The following is a 17,904-nucleotide window of genomic DNA, read 5'->3' on the forward strand; positions in this document are numbered from 1 at the left end:
GCTACGCAGTGGCTGTCTCTCTTTCGCTGCACGCATGCACTGCAAAAGATGTTTGCGGCTTGTCCAGAAACTATGTAACTGAGTGTTTGCTCTTCGGAGTGGCAAGTCGATTCCTTGACGGCCGCCATGGCGCCTTCGCCTTCGACGGCGGAGCTCCGCGGTCGCCCGGCCCGGAGGGCGGCGGCGCGGTCTCGCGCCTCTGGTTCCGCGAACAGCGCGCTGGATTCTCGCCTTTCTTCGGCGCGCGGAACTCTGCACACGCAGCTGGCGGAGTGCTCCCCGCCCCCCTCCTCGCGCCTGCTGCGCTGCGCGGACTCCTCTCGTGACGCCTCCCTCGAGCGCGACAACCCCCTCCCAGCCCCTCTCTCCGGCGCGGCCGAGTCGCTCCATGGCTCGGTCGCCTCGCTGTCGCCGTCGTCTCCGCTGATGTTTCAGGAGGAGATCGTTTTGCTTGCGCAGCTCCCGGCGACGGCGTGGAGTCAGCGGGCGATTCACGAGGATCGGGAGGAATCCGGGGAGGCGCTGGCGGCTGACTTGCGCGTGGCCTCCGCGGGTCGCGAGTCGCCGAGCAGCAGCTTCATGCCGCACCCCGAGGACCTCTCCGACGCGGGCGGCGGGGGGTGGCGAGACCGCGGGCTGGGCGGCGGCAGCTACTCGCCGCAGCACGCGAGCGAGCGCGAGGACGGTCTCCTGGGGGCGTCCAGCCCGTCGACGCGGCGCGGGTTTGACTACCTGCGGAGCTGGACGTCGCGCGGCAGGTCGCAGTCGAGGCAGGAGGAAGGATATGAGTCGCTGCGTGGCCGCTTCTCCGGCAGCCTGTCGCGATTCTACACGCGGGCGAGTGTGTCGGTTTCGTCGGCTCCTGAGGGCGCGGGCAGACGAGGCCCGCTCGACCTGTTCACGGGCAGCAGGCGCTTCTTTCGTTCGTTCAGTCGCTCGTCCTTTGCGAACCTGGCTTCCGGGCGCGACTCGCTGGTTCCAAACGACGGCGGCGGGTACGCGAGCGGGTCTTCGCTGCCGATTCGGCTCCGCGAGACGCAGTCGAAGCCCCCGAGAAACCTCGCCGAGCCGTATGTGTTTCCGGCGACGAGCCCGACCGGCGCAGGCGACTGCGGCGGCACGGACCCTGCGGCGCAAACTCTCACAAACAACCTGCGGGCGAGCATGCGGCAAGCCTCGCTGCTGCTCCAGCCTCGCCAGGCGACTCGCCCCGCGCCTCTGTACCCGGCGGCCCCTTCGCCGGCGTCTCGCGCGCCGTCGAACGGCCCCGAGCCTCCAGGGGCCCGCGCGGCCTCGCCCCCCGGCTTCTCCGCGCCCGCCGCGGCGACCCGCCCAGGCCAGCGGTTCGCCGCCCCCGTGTGGGGCGAGGGCCTGGGCCGGGCCGCGGCAGCCCGCGGCGGCGGAGACACGGAGGCGGGCGCCAGGCGCGGCTCGGGGTGGCGCGCGGCTCGCCAGGACTCGCCGCAGGGGGCGAAGCGCTCTGCGCGGAGCTCCTCTTCTCCCCCGCAGCCGGGACCGTTTCCAGCCGCGGAACAGCAGGCGCCCCATAGAGGCGGCTGCCGACAGCGGCGCTCCGCTCAGAGTGTGCAACGTATGGCCGGTCCGCGCGGCGAGGAGCGGCGGAGCTCCTGGCTCTTCCCTCCCGGACGGCGCCGCCAGACGGACAGCGGAGGGCGGGCGAGCGCCGCCGCGGGAGCGCCTCCTCTCTGGTGGATGGGCTGCAGGAGGAACTGCGCCGAGGGCGAAGACGGCTCAGAGAGCGTGCGTTCGGACGCGCGCGGCGGAGGCGGCGCAGCGCGCCGCCGCACGCAGTCTCTCGTCCATAGAGACAGCTGGTGGGGGATGGGCGGAGGGGACGGCGACGGGCTCGCGGGGAAGCGCGGCCAAGGAAGCGTGCTGGAGAGGACCCTCGAGCATGTGAAGGAGATGGCGGCGCTCGAGTTGGAGGACGATCTCGGCGTCATGCTGGGAAAGAGACGCGACGCGACGTGGAACTCCGAGCGAACGGGGCGCTGCCTCAGCCTGCTGTCTTGTCTCGGGCAAATTACGCTCCGCAGCGACGTCATCAGGCAGCGGCGAACCGGCCGCAGACTCTTCCACATGGCCTCGCTCATTGCCTGCGGCGTTCTGGATGACCCCGAGTGGATGGACGCCCTCACGGACGTCAAGAAACACAGGGCGGCTAAAGGTGAAGCCCAAAGCGGCTTCAAGCGTGCCTTGGTGCTCCGAGGTGCGCGAGGAAAAACCCTGAAAAAAAGCACCTGCCCCCAGCCTTTCGTGAAGAGCTGCCTGGGCTCCGGCATGCACGCAGAACCGCAGGAGACGGGCTCCGGGAGAGCCTTTAAGGAAGGCAACTGCCTTCCTTGACTCTCTCCTGCCCTCGAGGCTTGTCTTCTGAGCATCACTTTGTTGTCTGTATCCCCTCTCCACTTCACGGTGCACGTCTCGCGCACTTCCGCGAGGGGGGTCCTGCTTTTGTCCCTTCTGAAGATCCTCTGCGTGCGCGCTTTTCTGCGGGGCGGCTCCTTGTTGTTTTCAGAAAACACGTACCACGGCCTGCTGTGCTTCATGGTGACGCTCGGCGTGCTGTTTTGCGCCGTGGGCGCCGGCATCATCGTGGGGATGATCATGACGTCCTCGATGCTGAGTCCCTCGGTCGCGCTTCTTCGCATCGCCTTCTCGCTGCCCCAGTCCCAGCAGCCGCCGCCGCACCCAGACCCGAGCGTGTACGCGGCTGCTGCGGGTGACGCGGTCAGTCCAGACGGAATCGCCTTCCACACGCGTGGCTTTGCGGGCAAGGTGCCGCTCAAGCGCCTCCACAGATCTCTGGAGACGGCTACCGCGCTCGACTCGCTGGTGCTGCTCGTCCCTCCGGCGGCGGCCGAGAAAGGCGACGTCGCGGCAGTCCTCACTGGCGGCTTCCTCGCGACCCTCGCCATCCACAACCAAGGTGAGAGTTCTAGCAGGTTGCTCGTTAAGGACGGGAAGCACAAGGCGGGGCGACAAAGACAAACACTAACGAGGTGCGGAAAAGGCACTGCGGGTTGTGCTCGTCCGTATCTCGAGGCATCGTTTCGGGCATGCCGCCCGCCAGCCTTCGCCCTGTCTCCGTGCAGGCGAGAGCAAGGCCCATTAGCGCCACGTTTGTCACTTGTTTGTTTTCGCGCTATCCGTAGAGACACATCTTTGGCGACTGCTCGCGCGTGTCCTGCCCCCAGCTACGTTTCATGCCAACACGTTTTCGACGCTGGCACTATTGAGTAGTCCATATAGGTTTTTGATCTCTACATTTATGGGCTTGCATACACACGTGTACCTGCATACGAATGTCTGCGTCGAGGCGCGTCGTGCTGGCGGTCCTTGCTGGGTTGCCTCTCTCGTCCGGACACGTTTGCGTTCTCTTTTTCTGTGCGGCGACTTGTTTTTCGCAGGCATTGAAGCGAATTTTTCCGCGCTGTTGGAGATGAGTTACCTGCCGGCTACCGAGATTGGAGCTTCCTCGTCGGAGGTGTGTTTCACTCCCAAGAACACTGCGTTCCCCTCTCGGTCGTCGCCCGCCGCGCGAACGCTCTCGGCGCGCGATGCGGCGCTACGCACGAGTGCGTTCTCGAGCGCGGCCCCCCCTCCTCCAGCAAGCAGCTTAGCATATTTTTGGAGGCTCGCCTCTGTGGAGCCGCGGGTGGCGCGCACCGCGCTGCAGACGCGTGAAGTGAAACAGGAGCGCGGAGCAGAGGTGTCTTACTGCGAGGCGGTCTGGGAGTCGTTTGGGTCGTCGTCCTTCCTCATTCCTCTCGACATCCAACAGCGCACGCCTGCCCAGCTCGAGTCTGGCGCGCCAGTCCTCCGCCACGTAATCTTAGACCCGGTGCTGAGTCGTCTCCTGCATGCGCTGGTGGATTACGCGCCGAACGCAGACGCGACCAAGCGGGACGCCGCTGCCCGGTCGAGCTTCGCGGCGGCTGCAGAAGGCGCGCCTCCCCGCGGAGCTCCCTCCTCACGCCGTCACTGGCTCGGCGACGCGTCTTCGAGTATCCCGCCGTCCTCCTCCGCTTCCACAGGCGCGTACTCAGAGGAAGGCGACCTGCGCGCCGGGAGCTTGTTCAAAAACATGGCTAGCCGAGGCGACCAGGCGTACGCGTTGACCGTGACGCCCTCAGTCGACTGGGTGGGGCTCTCCAGCGGCTACAACGAAGTGACGTTTGCGGTGAACTTGAACCGGCGGATTTCGACGTCCGAGAAGTCGTTTCTCGAGGCGATCAAGCGGGACTGCGGCACGTCGAAGCGCGTGTATCTCTCGCTCGCCCTCAAGGGAGTCGTCACCAACACTGCCCTTCAAACTGGTGACGAGCGGAACTGGATGACCCTCTCCTTCACCCTTCCTTGCGTTCAGGTCGAGGGCAACGACCCCAGAGCCCGCCCCAAGACTGCGGCGCGCGCGGGCTCGCCGGAGTCTGCAGCGACGGGGGCGCGCACGCGGACGCAGAGACACCTGCAGAGCTGGCGACCGCGTCAGGCCGTGGAGGCGAGCGGCGGCAGCGCGCCAGCGGCGTCGCGTCGCGGGGGGAGCCAGTCGAGCAGAGTGACTGGAGGGGCGGCACCCGCCGCCGCCGGGAGCTGCGAGGAGGACAGCGCCACCGCGAAGCCGTTGGGCGCGGCCGCGGTCGACAAAGGGGCTGCCTCGGGCGCGCTCGCCGCGGGTGGCGGGGTGGTTGATAAGAATGCCTGGCCGCCGAGGTACTTTTTGTACGACTCGGTGCTCGGAAAGGAAGGCCTGGAGAGATACAGAGGCGTCCTCGCCGACACACTTCTGCGCTGGGTGCGGAGAAACCCAGTGTGCAAAATGGTCGTCGACCGGCTTGCCAAAGAAGCCTGGACGCCGCTCAAGGAGTCCACCGTGATTCAGTGAACGAAGGAAACGCATGCTCGCCCAGACGCGGAGACTTGCACCAACAGAAAACTGCATATAATTTATATATGTATATTGACACTATACATGTGTGCGTATATGCGTGAGTTCCTATGTATTTGTCCGGGCTCCTGCGCAGCGAGATGAAGCAGTACATATGCGCACATGTGCCTCAATGTGCTAGAAAGGCTGACTCTCTCTCTGTGTAACTCTACTTTGTTTTCGAGCGAGGCGCGACGGCCGGCATTGTCTGTCGGCGAACTCTGCCGTCTGCCCTGAAAAGTCTCAACGAAGGCGAGAGCAAAGCGAGCTGGCAAAAAGGACAATCGGAGCGTCGGCTGAGGCGTTCACGCATGCAGCTGTTCAGCTTTTTCACATGCAGTCCACCTCCGTGGCCATGTTTAGGCATGCGACTGGCTGAAACCGCCCCGCGAGAGCAGGGCTCTTCATCTGCGTATAAACGCGTAGGTCCGTGACTATGCAAACACTTGTGTGCAGAGGAGCAATCAGGCAACTGAAGTCTCCTCCGCCGGTGGTATTTTCTCTGGTGACATGCCCTGTCAGCTGTCTCCTTTGCGTCGCACCCCCTGGCGACAGCCGGTACTCTGATGGTTTGTAAGCAGCGTGGGTAAGTTGTGTGGGACCTTGGAAATCCGTGAATCATGCCACAGGCACTGCATAAATGCATGGAAGGCGGTTCTGTATGCACACATCTCTCTGTCTTTGCCACTCTGCATGCATATCTGCACATTCAGACTCAAGCACACTGGCGCTTAGGAGTTCGCAGTGGAGGGGGCGAGTAGTCTGCTCTCGCGGGACGCAGCAGTTTCTCGTACGTATCGTTTTCCCCTGTCTTTTTGGGGAGTTTCTTCCCCGTCTGCTTTGCGTGTTTTTTTTTCCACGCGCAGCTCTCGTCTGCGGCAGAAAGGCAGGCGGAGAGACGACTCGCCCATGTGCAGTGCCCTTTCTCAGCTAGTCTGATCAGTAGCATCGTAGTTGGCGTGATCATATTTGAGAGAGGATTATGTATCAGCTTTTTCTGCGAAGTCTAGAGACTACGAGTTGGACTCGTGGTTTTGATCTGGAAGGTCTTTGTTTGCATGCTTATGGAGATGCGCGTGCAGCACTGAGACCGGGTGAGGCGTGAAGCAGCGACATCTGTGAAGCGCCTTCAACGGCGTAGTGTTTTTTTGTAGCCGACCGTAGAGGTCCTCGGCGCGCGAGGCTTGGTGCGGTTCCAACTCAAGCGGAGACACACGAGCCTGGCACACAGCTCTCTCAGGCCGATCACGAAGAAATGATCGATTGATTTCCTTTTTCAGGGAAAATAGAAAACAGAGGCGGTATCTGGGGGGCCGAATCGTCGGAGGAACGTAACGATAATCATCCTTCTCAACTGCTGTGTCCAACTCTCGCGCCTTCGCTAGCCGCACATTCTCGCGCCTCAACAGCAGCCTGCATGCGTTGAGCCTGCATGCACCGGCATCGCATGCACCCTACGTCTGCGCGACTTTTCGCTGGTTCTGTCTTTGCGGAAACACGTTCAGGCGTCAACAGTTTGGCAGATACCCTCGAGTTCCCCCTTTTCCATAACTGTCTTCTCTCGCCTGCGCCGCTCGTGCTTGTGCCCGCGTGTATCTGCCTGCCTCCTGGTGAGCTGAGCGCTGCGCGACTCCTCTGTCCATCTAGGGTTTAGGGTTTTTCACAGTTCGCCTTCTGGTCTGATGCTTCTGCACTTGTTTCCTCCCGACAGAGTCCGCAGGAAGTTGGGTTGCTCCCTAGTCTGAACAAGACGCGTTCAGCATGGCAGACTTGGCCTTTTTCGCTGCGCCGCCTTCGCCTTCTGCGCGTCGTCCTTCTGCAGGTGCGGCGCGGTCTTTGCCCCCTGCATCTCCCTGTGCGACCGCGCCGCTCTCTTCTTCCTTTACCGCTTCAGCAGCCGCTTCAGTCGCTGCGTTATCGCCTCGCATGTCTCCGTCTGCGTTCTGCCCGTACTCCTCTCCAGACTCGCCGCTGCCGACTCTCTCGTCGTTCTCTTCGCTGGACGCGCTGTCGCGCTTCACGAGGGCGTCGCTCTGCGCCTCTGAAGGCCGCGTGTGGCCTGCGACCGTCGCGCTCGCGCCCATCACCCCCGAGAGCGGCCTCGGCCTCCGCGCGTGTCGGCTTATCCACGAGGGCGAGACGCTCTTCGTGGATCGCGCGCCGCGCGGCTGGTTTTTGCCGCTCTTTCGCCAGAACGAGACGCGAGACCGCGCCAGGATCTTCGGCGCCTCCGCGGACTTCGCCGCGCCTGCCTTCTGCTCCAACTGCAGCGCACCGCTGCCGCTCAAGCTGAGCGGGAGACTCTGGGACAGGCGAGCGACCGAGTCCGCCCAGCCGCTACCGCGAAACCCCGCGCCGGACGCTCGCGACGCGCAGGAAGAGGTCGCCTCGGGCGCTCGCAGGCGGCCGCGCCTCCTCTCGAGGAAGCCCCAAGGGCTCTCCGCCGAGGCGGGCGCCTGCGGCGAGGGAGGCGAACCAGAGGCGAGCGAGGCGCAGGGTGGGAACGCCGTAATAACAGCGGAAGACCGCGAACACAAGGCGGCAGACAAAAAGCACGCAGAGAAGAAGAAAGAGGCCACTCGGAAGCCGAGGGACGCAGAGGTGGAGAGGCTAGATGCCGGCGAGGAGAGCGAACGAAGGAGAGCTGCGGAGAGACTTCTAGGTGGCCTCCGGTGTCGGCGATGGCGCGCGGGCTGCAAGCAGAAGTACTGCGGCGAACGCTGCCGGGCGGAGGCTGAGTTTCTGGTGAGACCGCATGCAAATTCTTGATTGCGGACTTCCACCCGATCACAGAGTTCGGTTTCAAAAGCAGGAATAAAAGTTGGAGTCTTCGTTTTACTCTCCAGTTATCTATGATGCGCGCGTCGCGCATTCTTCTCGTGGGATGCGCCTGTCTGCCTTGCATTCGCCGCTCCACGCCTCTCCGTCGAGCGAACGCGAGGCCGGAGGCGCGTTGAATGCATGCGCCTCCAAAGTCAGTGAGCGAGAGAGAAGAGAAAGGAAGAGGCAATAAAGGTAGAAGCGCACAGAAGTGCCACGCTGGAGCGAGTGCAGAGTCGAGTAGGCGGCTGCGCGGCACGCGTTATCTCGCCCTTTCGTTTAGCACGATCTCCAGCTCCCTGCCCTCACTTTCAGATTTGATTTGCCTTCTTCTCTTGTGCCTGCTGCAGCACCACGGGCGTCTCTGCGTAGGCTTTTCGCCGCTCTACGCGCAGCTCCTGCGGCTCGCGTCCGAGGCCGACAACGAGTACTACCTCGTCGCGGCGAAGATGTTCGCCGGCGTGCTTCCCCTAATCCAGCGCGACTCTCGAAAGCGAAGAGACTCGAACGCCGCGACGCGAGACGAAGCGCAGAGAGGCGGAGGAGGCACGGAACTCGTCGCGGAGGCCGCGCACGCAGACGAGGGGCGAAGCGACGCCGCGTGGGGAGTGAGCTCCGATAGACTTACCGGAGGGGTGCCCCGAGAGGCGCGAAGCGCTCCTGAGACAGAGGAGAAGCCACGCGGCGACGTGTTCGGAAGAGTCAAGAGGGAGAGGACGACGGGAGACATGCCGGCGCTGCCCTGGCATGGATGGCATCAGCGGCCCTGGTAGGGAGCTCTGCATGCAGAGGAAGTTTTCGCGAGAAGTTGGGCTCGACTGCGTTCTGCACCGCCAGCGCTGAATCGCTGCGTAGCGCCAAGTTTCGAGCTGTTTCGTTCCACCTCCGGTCTCTCTCTGTAGGCAGTGAAGGAGAAGAGCATGCAGTCATCTGTAAATATGGCTGAAGCGCGAGGCGACGACCTCCCTGCGGCTCGCGGCAAGGCTTGGGCGTAGGAAGGGAAGAAGCCGATTGACGGAGGGCGCAAAAGCCTCTTCTGCCACGGACGTGTTGAGTCAGCCAGGCACACGCGGGAAGAGAGCGCGACGGTCAGTGTCGCATTTGCGCGCCGCGACCCTCAGCGGGGGGATCGCCCCTGCGTCGCCTCCAGGCGGCGGTGTGCGCATGTCCGTACGCCTCTTTGACACTTTTCTTTGAAGCGGATGCTGTTTTCTCGCTTCAGGTGGAAGACAATGCGGATGCCGCGCTACATAGGGTCGTCCGGCGAGGACGAAGAGGAGAGCGAGGGCGCGGCCGATTCAGGAGACGCAGGCTCGCCTGTCTGTCGAGCGGGTGACGCGCGTGAAAAGACGAATCGCCTCCAACGAGGCGGCGCAAAGAAGGAAGACGACGGAGACTTCAAGGCTGCCGAGACGCGAGAGGAGTGCGCCGAGAGCGGAGACGGCGCTTCCCACCGGAGGCCGCGCGAAATCCGCGCCTCTAGAACTTACCGCCGGCTCTACGCTGCGGCGCGAGCGAGGGCGGAGAAGGCCCGCCGAAGCCTCGGGCACTCAGATGAGCGCCGTCGCGAGGCTTCGCAGCGGGGCCATATAAGCTGCAACTCCATTCGTGATTCGCCGTCGATTTCCTCGCCTTCGTCGCTCAGCGAGTCCTCTTCGTCGCTTTCGTCGTCGCCTACGTTTTCCTCTTCTCGCAGCTCGTCTGTCTCTTCTCCGTCTCCGTTGCGGTCAGCGTCCTGTTTCACCTCGTCTTCGGCGCACTCGGACTCTGCGTCTGCCCGCTCGGAGTCAGAAGCTTCAGAGGCGCCTGCAAGGCGTCGGTCCTCTCCACCTCCTTCTCGAAGGTCTTCCATACCGCCCCCGCCCTCGTCCGCCACCTCTGTGGGCTCTTCTGGTTGCTCTTCGTCTCCCTGTGCGGCCGTGGCTCGCTCCCGCGGCGCGCCGTCTGCGGAGGGCGCGGAGGAGACGCCCCCGGCGGAGGATCTGCAAGCCCAGAGGAAGGCACTGCTCGCGGGCGGGAGTTCACCGACCAGGCCGCGGCGCGACGAGGCGGGGGATGGAGACGAAACGCCCCAGCGAGTGACCGGCGACGCGCCGCATGCACTACGAGGCGGCGTCGCGTCTGCCGTCGAGGCAATCGAAGTTCACTCTCAAGACTCCGAGTCCGCGAAGACAGACAGGATGAAGAAGGCGACGAGCCCTGGAGGCGAGGCCGGCCTCGTCTGCGTCCGCGAGAGAGCTCACGTGTTGATCTCGCGGGCTGCGAAGCAGGGCGCTCAGCGAGCCGCGCGCAGGTTGCTCAGACGCAGGATGCAGGTAGTAGAAGCCGGTGCCGGGACGGCGCCGTCTAGAGGCCACAGGCGTTTGGGGAGGGCGCGTCTTTCTTGGCGCGTCCGTCGCCTGGCGATCCCGAGCCCCTCAGCCTCAGATGGAGAGCGCGGAGAAGGCGACGGCGAGGGCGACGGCGCCGAGGAAGGCTGGGAAGAAGAGGAAGCTGTCGTGGAGGGATGTGGGGAGGACGAGGCGCGCGTGCGGCGTCGGGCTACGCGCGCGGCAGCGGATCGCTCGTTGCAGGCGTTTTTCCGCATGCAAATCAAGCGCCAGACGAAGAAAGTCGTCTCCATTCTCTCGCGGCTCTTCCCAGAGCTGGCAGACGCGGGCATTCTCACGCTGAGCAGATTCGCCTCTGTCGTCGGCCTCATTCGCATGAACGCCACTGCATATCGCGTGGATCACCTCGCCCTCAAATCAGCTCTAGCGCGCAGGGCTCAGAGGCGCGCAGAGAAGTCGTGCAGCGCGCGCGCACCCAGCGAGCAGAGAGGCGCCGCTGCGACGGCCGCCAGCGAGGGTAGCGAAAGCGAGGAATGCGGAGTAGCGGAGATGCGAAGCTGCGGAACCCAGTGCGAGGTCGAGACGACCCCGGCAAACACAGCGAACGCGCCGGAGGTCAGAAAAAAGGGATGCGCTTCTGAGAGCGACAGTTTTGAAGCGGAGAACAGCGAAGCCGGGAGCGAATGCGCAGGCGGCCGCGGGGAGGAAGACCAGTGGAGCTCGCTGTGCGCGGTACAAGGCCTCGCACTCTTTCCTGTCCAGAGCTGCATCAATCACGCCTGCCTCCCCAACTGCTGCTGGCTCTACGAAGAGCCGGACACCAGCCGCGACCCTCAGCAAGCGTGCGGAGAAGACGAAGATGACCCAGTTGAAGACGAAGAAAGTGAAGAGGACGAAGAGAAAGAAGACAAAGAAGGGGGAGGAAATGCGCGAGAAGACTACAGCGAGATGCGCGAAAAGATCGGCGCGGAACGGCTTGTGCCGCGGGCGCAGGCAGGTGTCTCCTCCTCGCTTGAGCGCAGCGAGACGACGGAATTGGGAGGGCATCGCCACGCGGGCTTTGATGGGAGGCTTAGGCAAGAGGAAGCGATGATCGCCTCGTGGAAAAACAGCGGGCATTTCGTGAGAGAGGGCGAACAAGGCCTCACACAGTCGTCGCCGGCTGGTTGCGACAGCGGCGCGGAAGCCACGCCTTACCTCTCGTCTCTGGCGCCGCTGACGCCGAGTTACTTTCGCCTCGCAGTCGTGGCTAGCAGGCCGATTCTTCCAGGAGAGGAAATCACCTCGGATTACTTTCGCGCTTGTGAAAAAAGGCGCGAAGCCGCGACGAGCCCGCTGTCGCTGCGTTCGCCGTGCATCGCTCGAAGGGGGGCGCAGGCCGGCTTTCGCAGCGCGGAGGGAGACAGAAGTGGAGAGAGGAGCGGAGACGCAGAAGGTTCAGAAGAAGCCAAACTCGCGGCGATCTACGGAGGAGGACAGGGCGATGAATTCCATTCAGGCCGTCGGGAGGAAGCGAGTGGCTCACGCAGCGAGGAGGCAGGCGAAATGCGGCAGGCGAGGCAGGGGACAGGAGACGATGCGAGCACCAAACCATTTGATGAGGCAGAGACAGGTGAGGCGAGCGACGCGGCCGCGCCGTCTGCGAGTGAAGCGTCTCTGGAGCTGCCTCCCTTTCTGGAGGCGCGCTACAGGAACATGCGGTATCAATATCGATTCAAGTGCCTGTGCATCCTATGCCGCGAAGACTCCCTAGGTTGGCGGCTCATCCACGCTGGCGCCATCACCCTGGAAGACTGCGAGGCGTTCGCGCGAGAGCGAATGATGCAAATGAGCCAGGGTGAGGGATAGGACGCCGGGGTTCGGCCGAAAACTCGCAGAAAGCCGCCGCGAGTCGGCCTCGCGGCGGTGCCTTCGGTACAGAAAAAGGGGGGCAAAAGGGAGATTCTCGAAGTCAACAGGAGCCTCAGGCGGAAGCTGCGTGGTTCATGCCGGCGTGCTTTACCGGAGAAAGGGGAAGGGTTGCGCAATGAAGTCTGGCGTCTTTGTGCTGAGACAGAAAAAACCTATTATTTCCGCGGCAAATCCTGCGGATGATGAGATCCACAGCGCATCTCTCTGTTTCAGGCCTTCTCCACCAGCGATCTTACGGGTAGATAGATGTATATGTGTAGGGATAGAGGGTCATGCAATCATACAGGCGGTCAGGTATATAGGAGTTGGTAGTTCCAGGAGTTGCAGTCTATCTCTCTCCTTCTCCGCGGTCCACCGGGGATTACCTCTATCTAATAGATTTTATTCAATTTTGCCAAACTTAGTAAAAGGGATTAGATTGAAAAAAATTATTGAAAGTATAGAATTTCAGATTATCTCTTGCCTTTTCCCGGATCCAGGATCAAATTCGTCCGTACATCTGTTTCTCCTCAGTGTCTGTTCTTGTGTTTTCTTTATGTGTTCCCCCTTCCGCCCTGTCCTCTCTCTCGCCTGCCGCCCCTCCTCTTTGCCCTATTTTTTGAAGCACGCCTACATAAGCGGCTTACCAGTCGGCTCTAACCGCAGCGAAGAGCCACGGCGCAGCTATCGCTCGACTCGTCTCATCCACGCCATCTCCCACGCGCTCCAGCAAGTTAGGCATCTCCATTCGCAGGCAGTCAGACTGAGGAGACTGTCTCGCGTGGAGGCAGTCACAAAGCGAGTAGGCATCACGGCGACCTGCAGGCCAAACGCCGATAGAGCTAGATGTCTAGATGCGCGCGGAGGCAGAGAGAAAAGCGTAAACGAAGCCGACACTCATACTGGTAGAATCAGGGGCGTTGCCTCCGGAAGAAAGAGGCAAATAGTGGAACCCCTTCGAAGAGGTTCAGGGGTCGCTTTCGTGGCTCGTCGGCGAAGAGAGAGACATAGCGGAACTAATAAATGCAAAAGGTAAATAAACAGCCCGCAGGGCCAGCGTGTTGCAGCTAGCGTGCGTTTGCGTGGAGGCCCTCGGTGAAACCAGCCAGGCACACCTCGCCCCAGATCTCGATAGCCGGAAGCGACGGGTGCCCGCGGCAAAGCGTAGCCCAGTGTGCGCGTGTGCTGAGAATTGAAAAAAGTTCCGCTTCGCGACTAAGTCGAAAAAATCACGCAGCCGCCACAAAACTGCGGCGATGAAGGAGGCGGCCTTTCTCTGAACCGCCTTCGCGGTGCCTCCGCGCGCGCGTTACGCCTCCCACAGAAAAAAGTTTTCCTAGCAAAAACCGCACACTGGCGTCGCGTGTCTTGTGTATCGGACCCTTCGGTTTCCGCAGCCTGGCTGGCTCCTTGCGCCTTTTTGTCTCTTTCTCAGGCGCAGTCCATGCGCGATCCCTCTCCCGAGTGCCGGTTGGCTTCCACTTCCAGGCTCAGCCGTCTTCAGAGAGAGCGCCGCATTTGCGACTGAATCTCTTGAGGCGCGCGTCCCTCCTCCCTGTCTCTCCGCCTCTATCTCTCGCCCCGCTCCGCGCAGGCGCCGTCGTCTCCTCGGGAAGCGAAGGGTTCAAGGAACCCTCCCACAGTGCTCGGCGCGCAGGAAGGCCGTTCATAATCGTCGCCCTCTTCTCGGGGCGACTCCTATGCAGACAGGCAGACCACAGCCGCCTCCGTCGCCTCTCCACTCTCTCCCACGTCGCGGAATCGCGACGAAAATGCCGAGCTTCCTCACTGCGCCGCACCGTGAGATCCATACAAACCCCACCCCCTCGCCTCCCCTCTCCTCCCCGCCCCCGCCCAGTTTCGCTATCTGGCACCTACGCTCCTGACTGTCGCCCTGCCTTCAAACCCGTGTGCCAAAAAAAAGCGGAGTCTCTGAGCGCGAGCGCTGTTGCCTTTCGCAATCTCCGCGCAGACATACACTGTTTTGATACGTATTAGCACAGCCAACAGACAGCACGCGACCGGCGGGCTTTCGGGTGCCTGCCGTTGTGTGTCACGTCTATGCAAAGAAGTTCATTGCGTTGGATACCGCACAAACACTAAGGCGCACGGGGAGATGGAAAGTTTCTACGGAAGAAAAGCTCGCTTTCCAGCTAAAAAAACGACCCGCCGCTCCCTGCCTTGCGGCGCGCTGCCTTCTGCAAATCAAGAAACAGCGTCTCAAGATCCCTGCTTTGTTTTTTCTCCCTGCACCTCCTCCTCCTCTGTTTTCCTCCTCAGTTTTCCGGTTCGTAGAGCCACATGCCTTCAACATGTCTCTCTGCGTTAGCCGCGGCTTTCTGCGTTTCTGCCTCGGCCTCCTTTCTCTCCCTATCCTGTTTCTGTCTCACTCTCAAGTCGGCTCCTCTCTGCTGCCGTTGGATATGGGTCGACGTTATCACTCGAACCGCCTGGCTCGACGCGCAAAAGAGGCATCCGCTCGCCCCGCGAGAGTTCTCCCCAGTCAACTTGCAGGCATTCTCTCGACGCCTCCTCGAGCTCACACGGCCGAAAAGCCGAAAGAAAAGGCACGCACCCGAGTCAAGAAAGGGCGAGTGTGCAATCCCCTCAAGATCAAAAGATTACCCGCCGTCGCGGGCTGGTAAGCTGCGTTTCTCTGCTCTGCTGCGCCTCTCGACCTCATCGATCTTTTGCACGCCGCGTCCCCCCGCCTCTCCCTCTGTCTTCGCGCGCACCTTCTTTCTCAGCTAGTCGATCGTCGCGCTCGTCTACCATCAGCCTCCCTCGTCACTGCCGTCGCCTCAGCCTTCTCGAGTCCCTGCGTCGCGCCTCTCCGCCGGCGCCTGCGCTTCATTCCGCGGAGGACTGCGGGAGGGAGACGCGCGAGAGCGGGCGCCGTCTTCTGTTCCTGAGCGCGTGCGGGTCCCCTCGCGCGTAGGCGAGACAGACAGCTGAAGAGCGCCGGCGCGCTCGCTGTCATCGCGGCCTCTCCTCTCGCCGCTTCGTGCCACTCGTCTGCTTCCCCTGCGCCTGCGGACTCGCAGGCAGCGGGCCTCTGCTAGCCCGCCCGCACTCGCAGGCGACGCCAGCGGCGGAGAGGAGGGAGCGGGCGGCGAGCGGCAGGGCGAAGAAGACGAGGAGAAGTGGCTTCGCGCGCGAGGGCGGCCGCAGGTGAGAGTCTCTCTGGACTCCGCGTAGTCTCCCACGTCATCTTCCGTGTCTGCCCGCTCGTGGAGGAACGGCGGGACTGCAGGCGGAGACGCGGCGGAGGGACGCGGAAGTCGCGCCGCGGCGGCCGCGGCGGCCTCTCCGTCGCCTGCGTGCTCTGCGCTTCTCTCGCGACGGCTTGGTCCCCCCGGCGTCTGCGCAGGGACGTGCGTGCGCAGAGAAGCTGAGAGCGGCGCGAAGGACGAAGAACTCGCGCGGGTCCTGCGCGCCGTCGCTTCTCTTCGCCGCCCGCGCTTCTCTTCGCGCGTCGGTTTGTCGTCTTCCTTGCGCTTCTTCTCGCGGTCGCTCCGCTCGGCTTCGGGCTCCAGCGAGCCCGCGAGCGGCGGGCCTTCGACAGACTGCCGCCCGGTGGCTGGGGGGCTCGAGGCGGTGCGGGGCGACGAGGGGAAGAGCGAGTCAGAAGGGAAACGGCGCGAAGAGGAGACGGAGGACGGCGAGACAGTAGAGTGCTGAAACAAGAGCGAGACTGACGGCGCTGTCGAGGCCACGTCGCTCTCGTCCGCGGTGCTGCTGTCGCTTGGCGAGTCGCCCGCGAGAAGCATGTGCACGCCGAGCTCCGCCGGCGCGCCGCCGCGCGAAAGCCGCCCCGCTCGCGACACCAGCGAGGAGGGCGACGAGAAAGACGAGGGAAAGAACGACGAAGAGGGAGAGGACAGCGACGACGCCAGCAGCGACGACGAGGCCGAAAGCGAGGGAGAAGCTGAGAGAGAAGCCGCGGCGGAAGGCGACGGGGAGACCGAAGGCGAAGAGAAAGAGGAGACGCGCGCCGAGGAGGCGGCGGGGGCAGCGACTGCCGCGGAAGAAGGAGGCGACGACGACGAGGCGCAAGTCGACGACGAAGAAGCCACAACAGGTGACGAAGAGGAGGCAGACAACGAAGACGAAAAGGGAGGAGCGGACGAGACAGAAGAAGAAAACGACGGCGACAAAGAAGGCGGATAGCGGGCGTCCGGGGCAGGAGGCGCCGCAGAAGACACATGCAGAGCGGAGGACAAAGAGGAGGAAGACGGCGAGGACGCGGCAGAGGAGCACGAGCGCGAAGTGGGGGAGAACGCCGTCGCGGGATGTCGAGAGGCGAGAGGAGACGAGGAAATGTACGATGGCGAACTCGGCCAGGCGCCTCTTCTTGAGTGATGGAAAGGCGACAGAGATGAGAGCTCGGGGTCGTCCACAAGGCGGGGCGGCGCGACGGCGTACCGCAACGCCCCTCGGCTCGACGGGGACTGTGGAAGCGCCGGCGACGCCATGGCGGCAGCCTCAAAAGGCGAGAAACCCTGTGGGCCCCGCAGGCCCTTGCGTCGCGAAGAGAAACAGAGACTGCCTCTCGCGGCTTCTCGCCTGTCTTTGCGCGCGGCTGCAGGCGAGCGAGAGAGCCTGAGGAGTCGCAGCCGGCAGAGACAGATGGCGGCACCGCGCCTCCCACGGAGAGAAAGGCCTCGCGCACTGCCCAAACGGAGGGTTGGAGGCGCCGCAAGTCACAGTCGTCTACGGAGGCGACACCGACCCCGCAGACACGCACAAGAATCTGAAAGGCCAGGAGGGCGAAGCCGCTGACTAGCTGCGGCGAGGTGTTGAGGTGCTGAGGCGGTCAAGACGGGGCCCCAGGAAATGAAAAGGAGACTGAAAAGGCCGCAGTCACTCAAACCCCCGCGAGGTGCTCGCCCCGCGCTTGACACACTCAGCGGCTGCCGCCGAGGCGCCTCGAGGCGTTGCCAGCTTGGCGGCGGGCGAGGCGCGAGGCGGGGAAGACACCTGCGGCGCAGCGGAGGACGCTGGAGTGCGTTAGGGCAGAAGACAGGCTACAGATTGGGGGAGAGAAAAACGTTCAGGCCATTGGAGAGGAATTCCCGCCACTGACGGCAGCCGCCAGAGTGTCTCGGCACACCGAGAAAAAGCGCGGAGCGAGGCGGGCGCCTCTTTTGAGTCAGCGGGGGAGATGGGGACTTCGAAGCAAGAAGAGAGACACACAAGCTACCCGGGGAAACCGAAAAACGCCTCGTGGGGGGGGGAGGGGGTGATATCTCTTTCTCCTACGGAGAGGTGAAGAATCGCAGCCCTTCGCAGAAGTGTGTCCAGCCTCGCATGTCGCACAGCTTGTTAGCGGGCGCTTGACGCGTGGGCGGGAGGCAGGAAACAGTTAGCCGACTAGGCAAGTTACGAACTGGCGTTTGCTACCCCTGTTTGTGAGGCACCGTTGTGGGAAACTCGGTGCAGGCGGGAACGAAGACAGCGAGAGGAAAGAAAGGCGTGTTGACTGAAGCGCCGTCGTCGCGCGCATCGTTCGCAGAGTACGCCGAAAAGCGCGAGACAAATCAACAGCGGAGAAAACGAGTCTCGCCAGCGAAACGCGCGAGAGCGAAGGGGCAAAAAGGGAGAAGTAGAGACCGCAATCGAAAACCGAGAAGACACGCGAGAGCGGCAGCTGCGACGCGAGCCGAAAAATTCACACATAAGAACGGAGGTGGAGGCTGTCGTGGCACGGGGCACGAGAAAGCCGCTTCTTGTCCTGTTGCTCGGTTTGCCTTTTCAGCCAGAGCCTGGCGGCTGATACCCCGAGAGGAGAGAAGGCTGCAAAGAAATGTCGTTGAAGCCGTTTGCAGGAAAAATGAACCGAGTGAAGGCTTGCCAGACAGCCTCAGGTGAACGGGCGAGGAAGCCACGCCGCGTCCTGCACTGATGGCATCCTTG

At 63.0% G+C, this 17,904-nt stretch overlaps 3 protein-coding genes across 3 annotated transcripts; 2 read left to right on the forward strand and 1 right to left on the reverse strand.

The window, feature by feature from the left end:
• Positions 1–126: 126 nt before the first annotated feature.
• BESB_076940 (uncharacterized protein) lies at positions 127–4,906 on the forward strand (the record flags this gene model as incomplete). Its single annotated transcript, XM_029366055.1, has 3 exons — positions 127–2,230; positions 2,540–2,950; positions 3,432–4,906. 3 exons carry the CDS (start codon positions 127–129, stop codon positions 4,904–4,906), a joined length of 3,990 nt encoding a protein of 1,329 aa, XP_029217486.1.
• Positions 4,907–6,709: 1,803 nt separating this feature from the next.
• Positions 6,710–11,946, forward strand: BESB_076950 (uncharacterized protein; the record flags this gene model as incomplete). The annotated part of the gene is made up of 3 exons (XM_029366056.1): positions 6,710–7,693; positions 8,119–8,537; positions 8,991–11,946. 3 exons carry the CDS (start codon positions 6,710–6,712, stop codon positions 11,944–11,946), a joined length of 4,359 nt encoding a protein of 1,452 aa, XP_029217487.1.
• A 2,843-nt stretch (positions 11,947–14,789) lies between these two features.
• BESB_076960 (uncharacterized protein) lies at positions 14,790–16,463 on the reverse strand (the record flags this gene model as incomplete). Its single annotated transcript, XM_029366057.1, has 1 exon — positions 14,790–16,463. The coding sequence occupies one exon, from the start codon at positions 16,461–16,463 to the stop codon at positions 14,790–14,792; it is 1,674 nt and encodes a 557-aa protein (XP_029217488.1).
• Between the last annotated feature and the right edge of the window lie 1,441 nt (positions 16,464–17,904).

The sequence above is a fragment of the Besnoitia besnoiti genome, chromosome VII, assembly GCF_002563875.1.
Source record: "Besnoitia besnoiti strain Bb-Ger1 chromosome VII, whole genome shotgun sequence".
NCBI classification, from domain to species: Eukaryota; Apicomplexa; class Conoidasida; order Eucoccidiorida; family Sarcocystidae; genus Besnoitia; species Besnoitia besnoiti.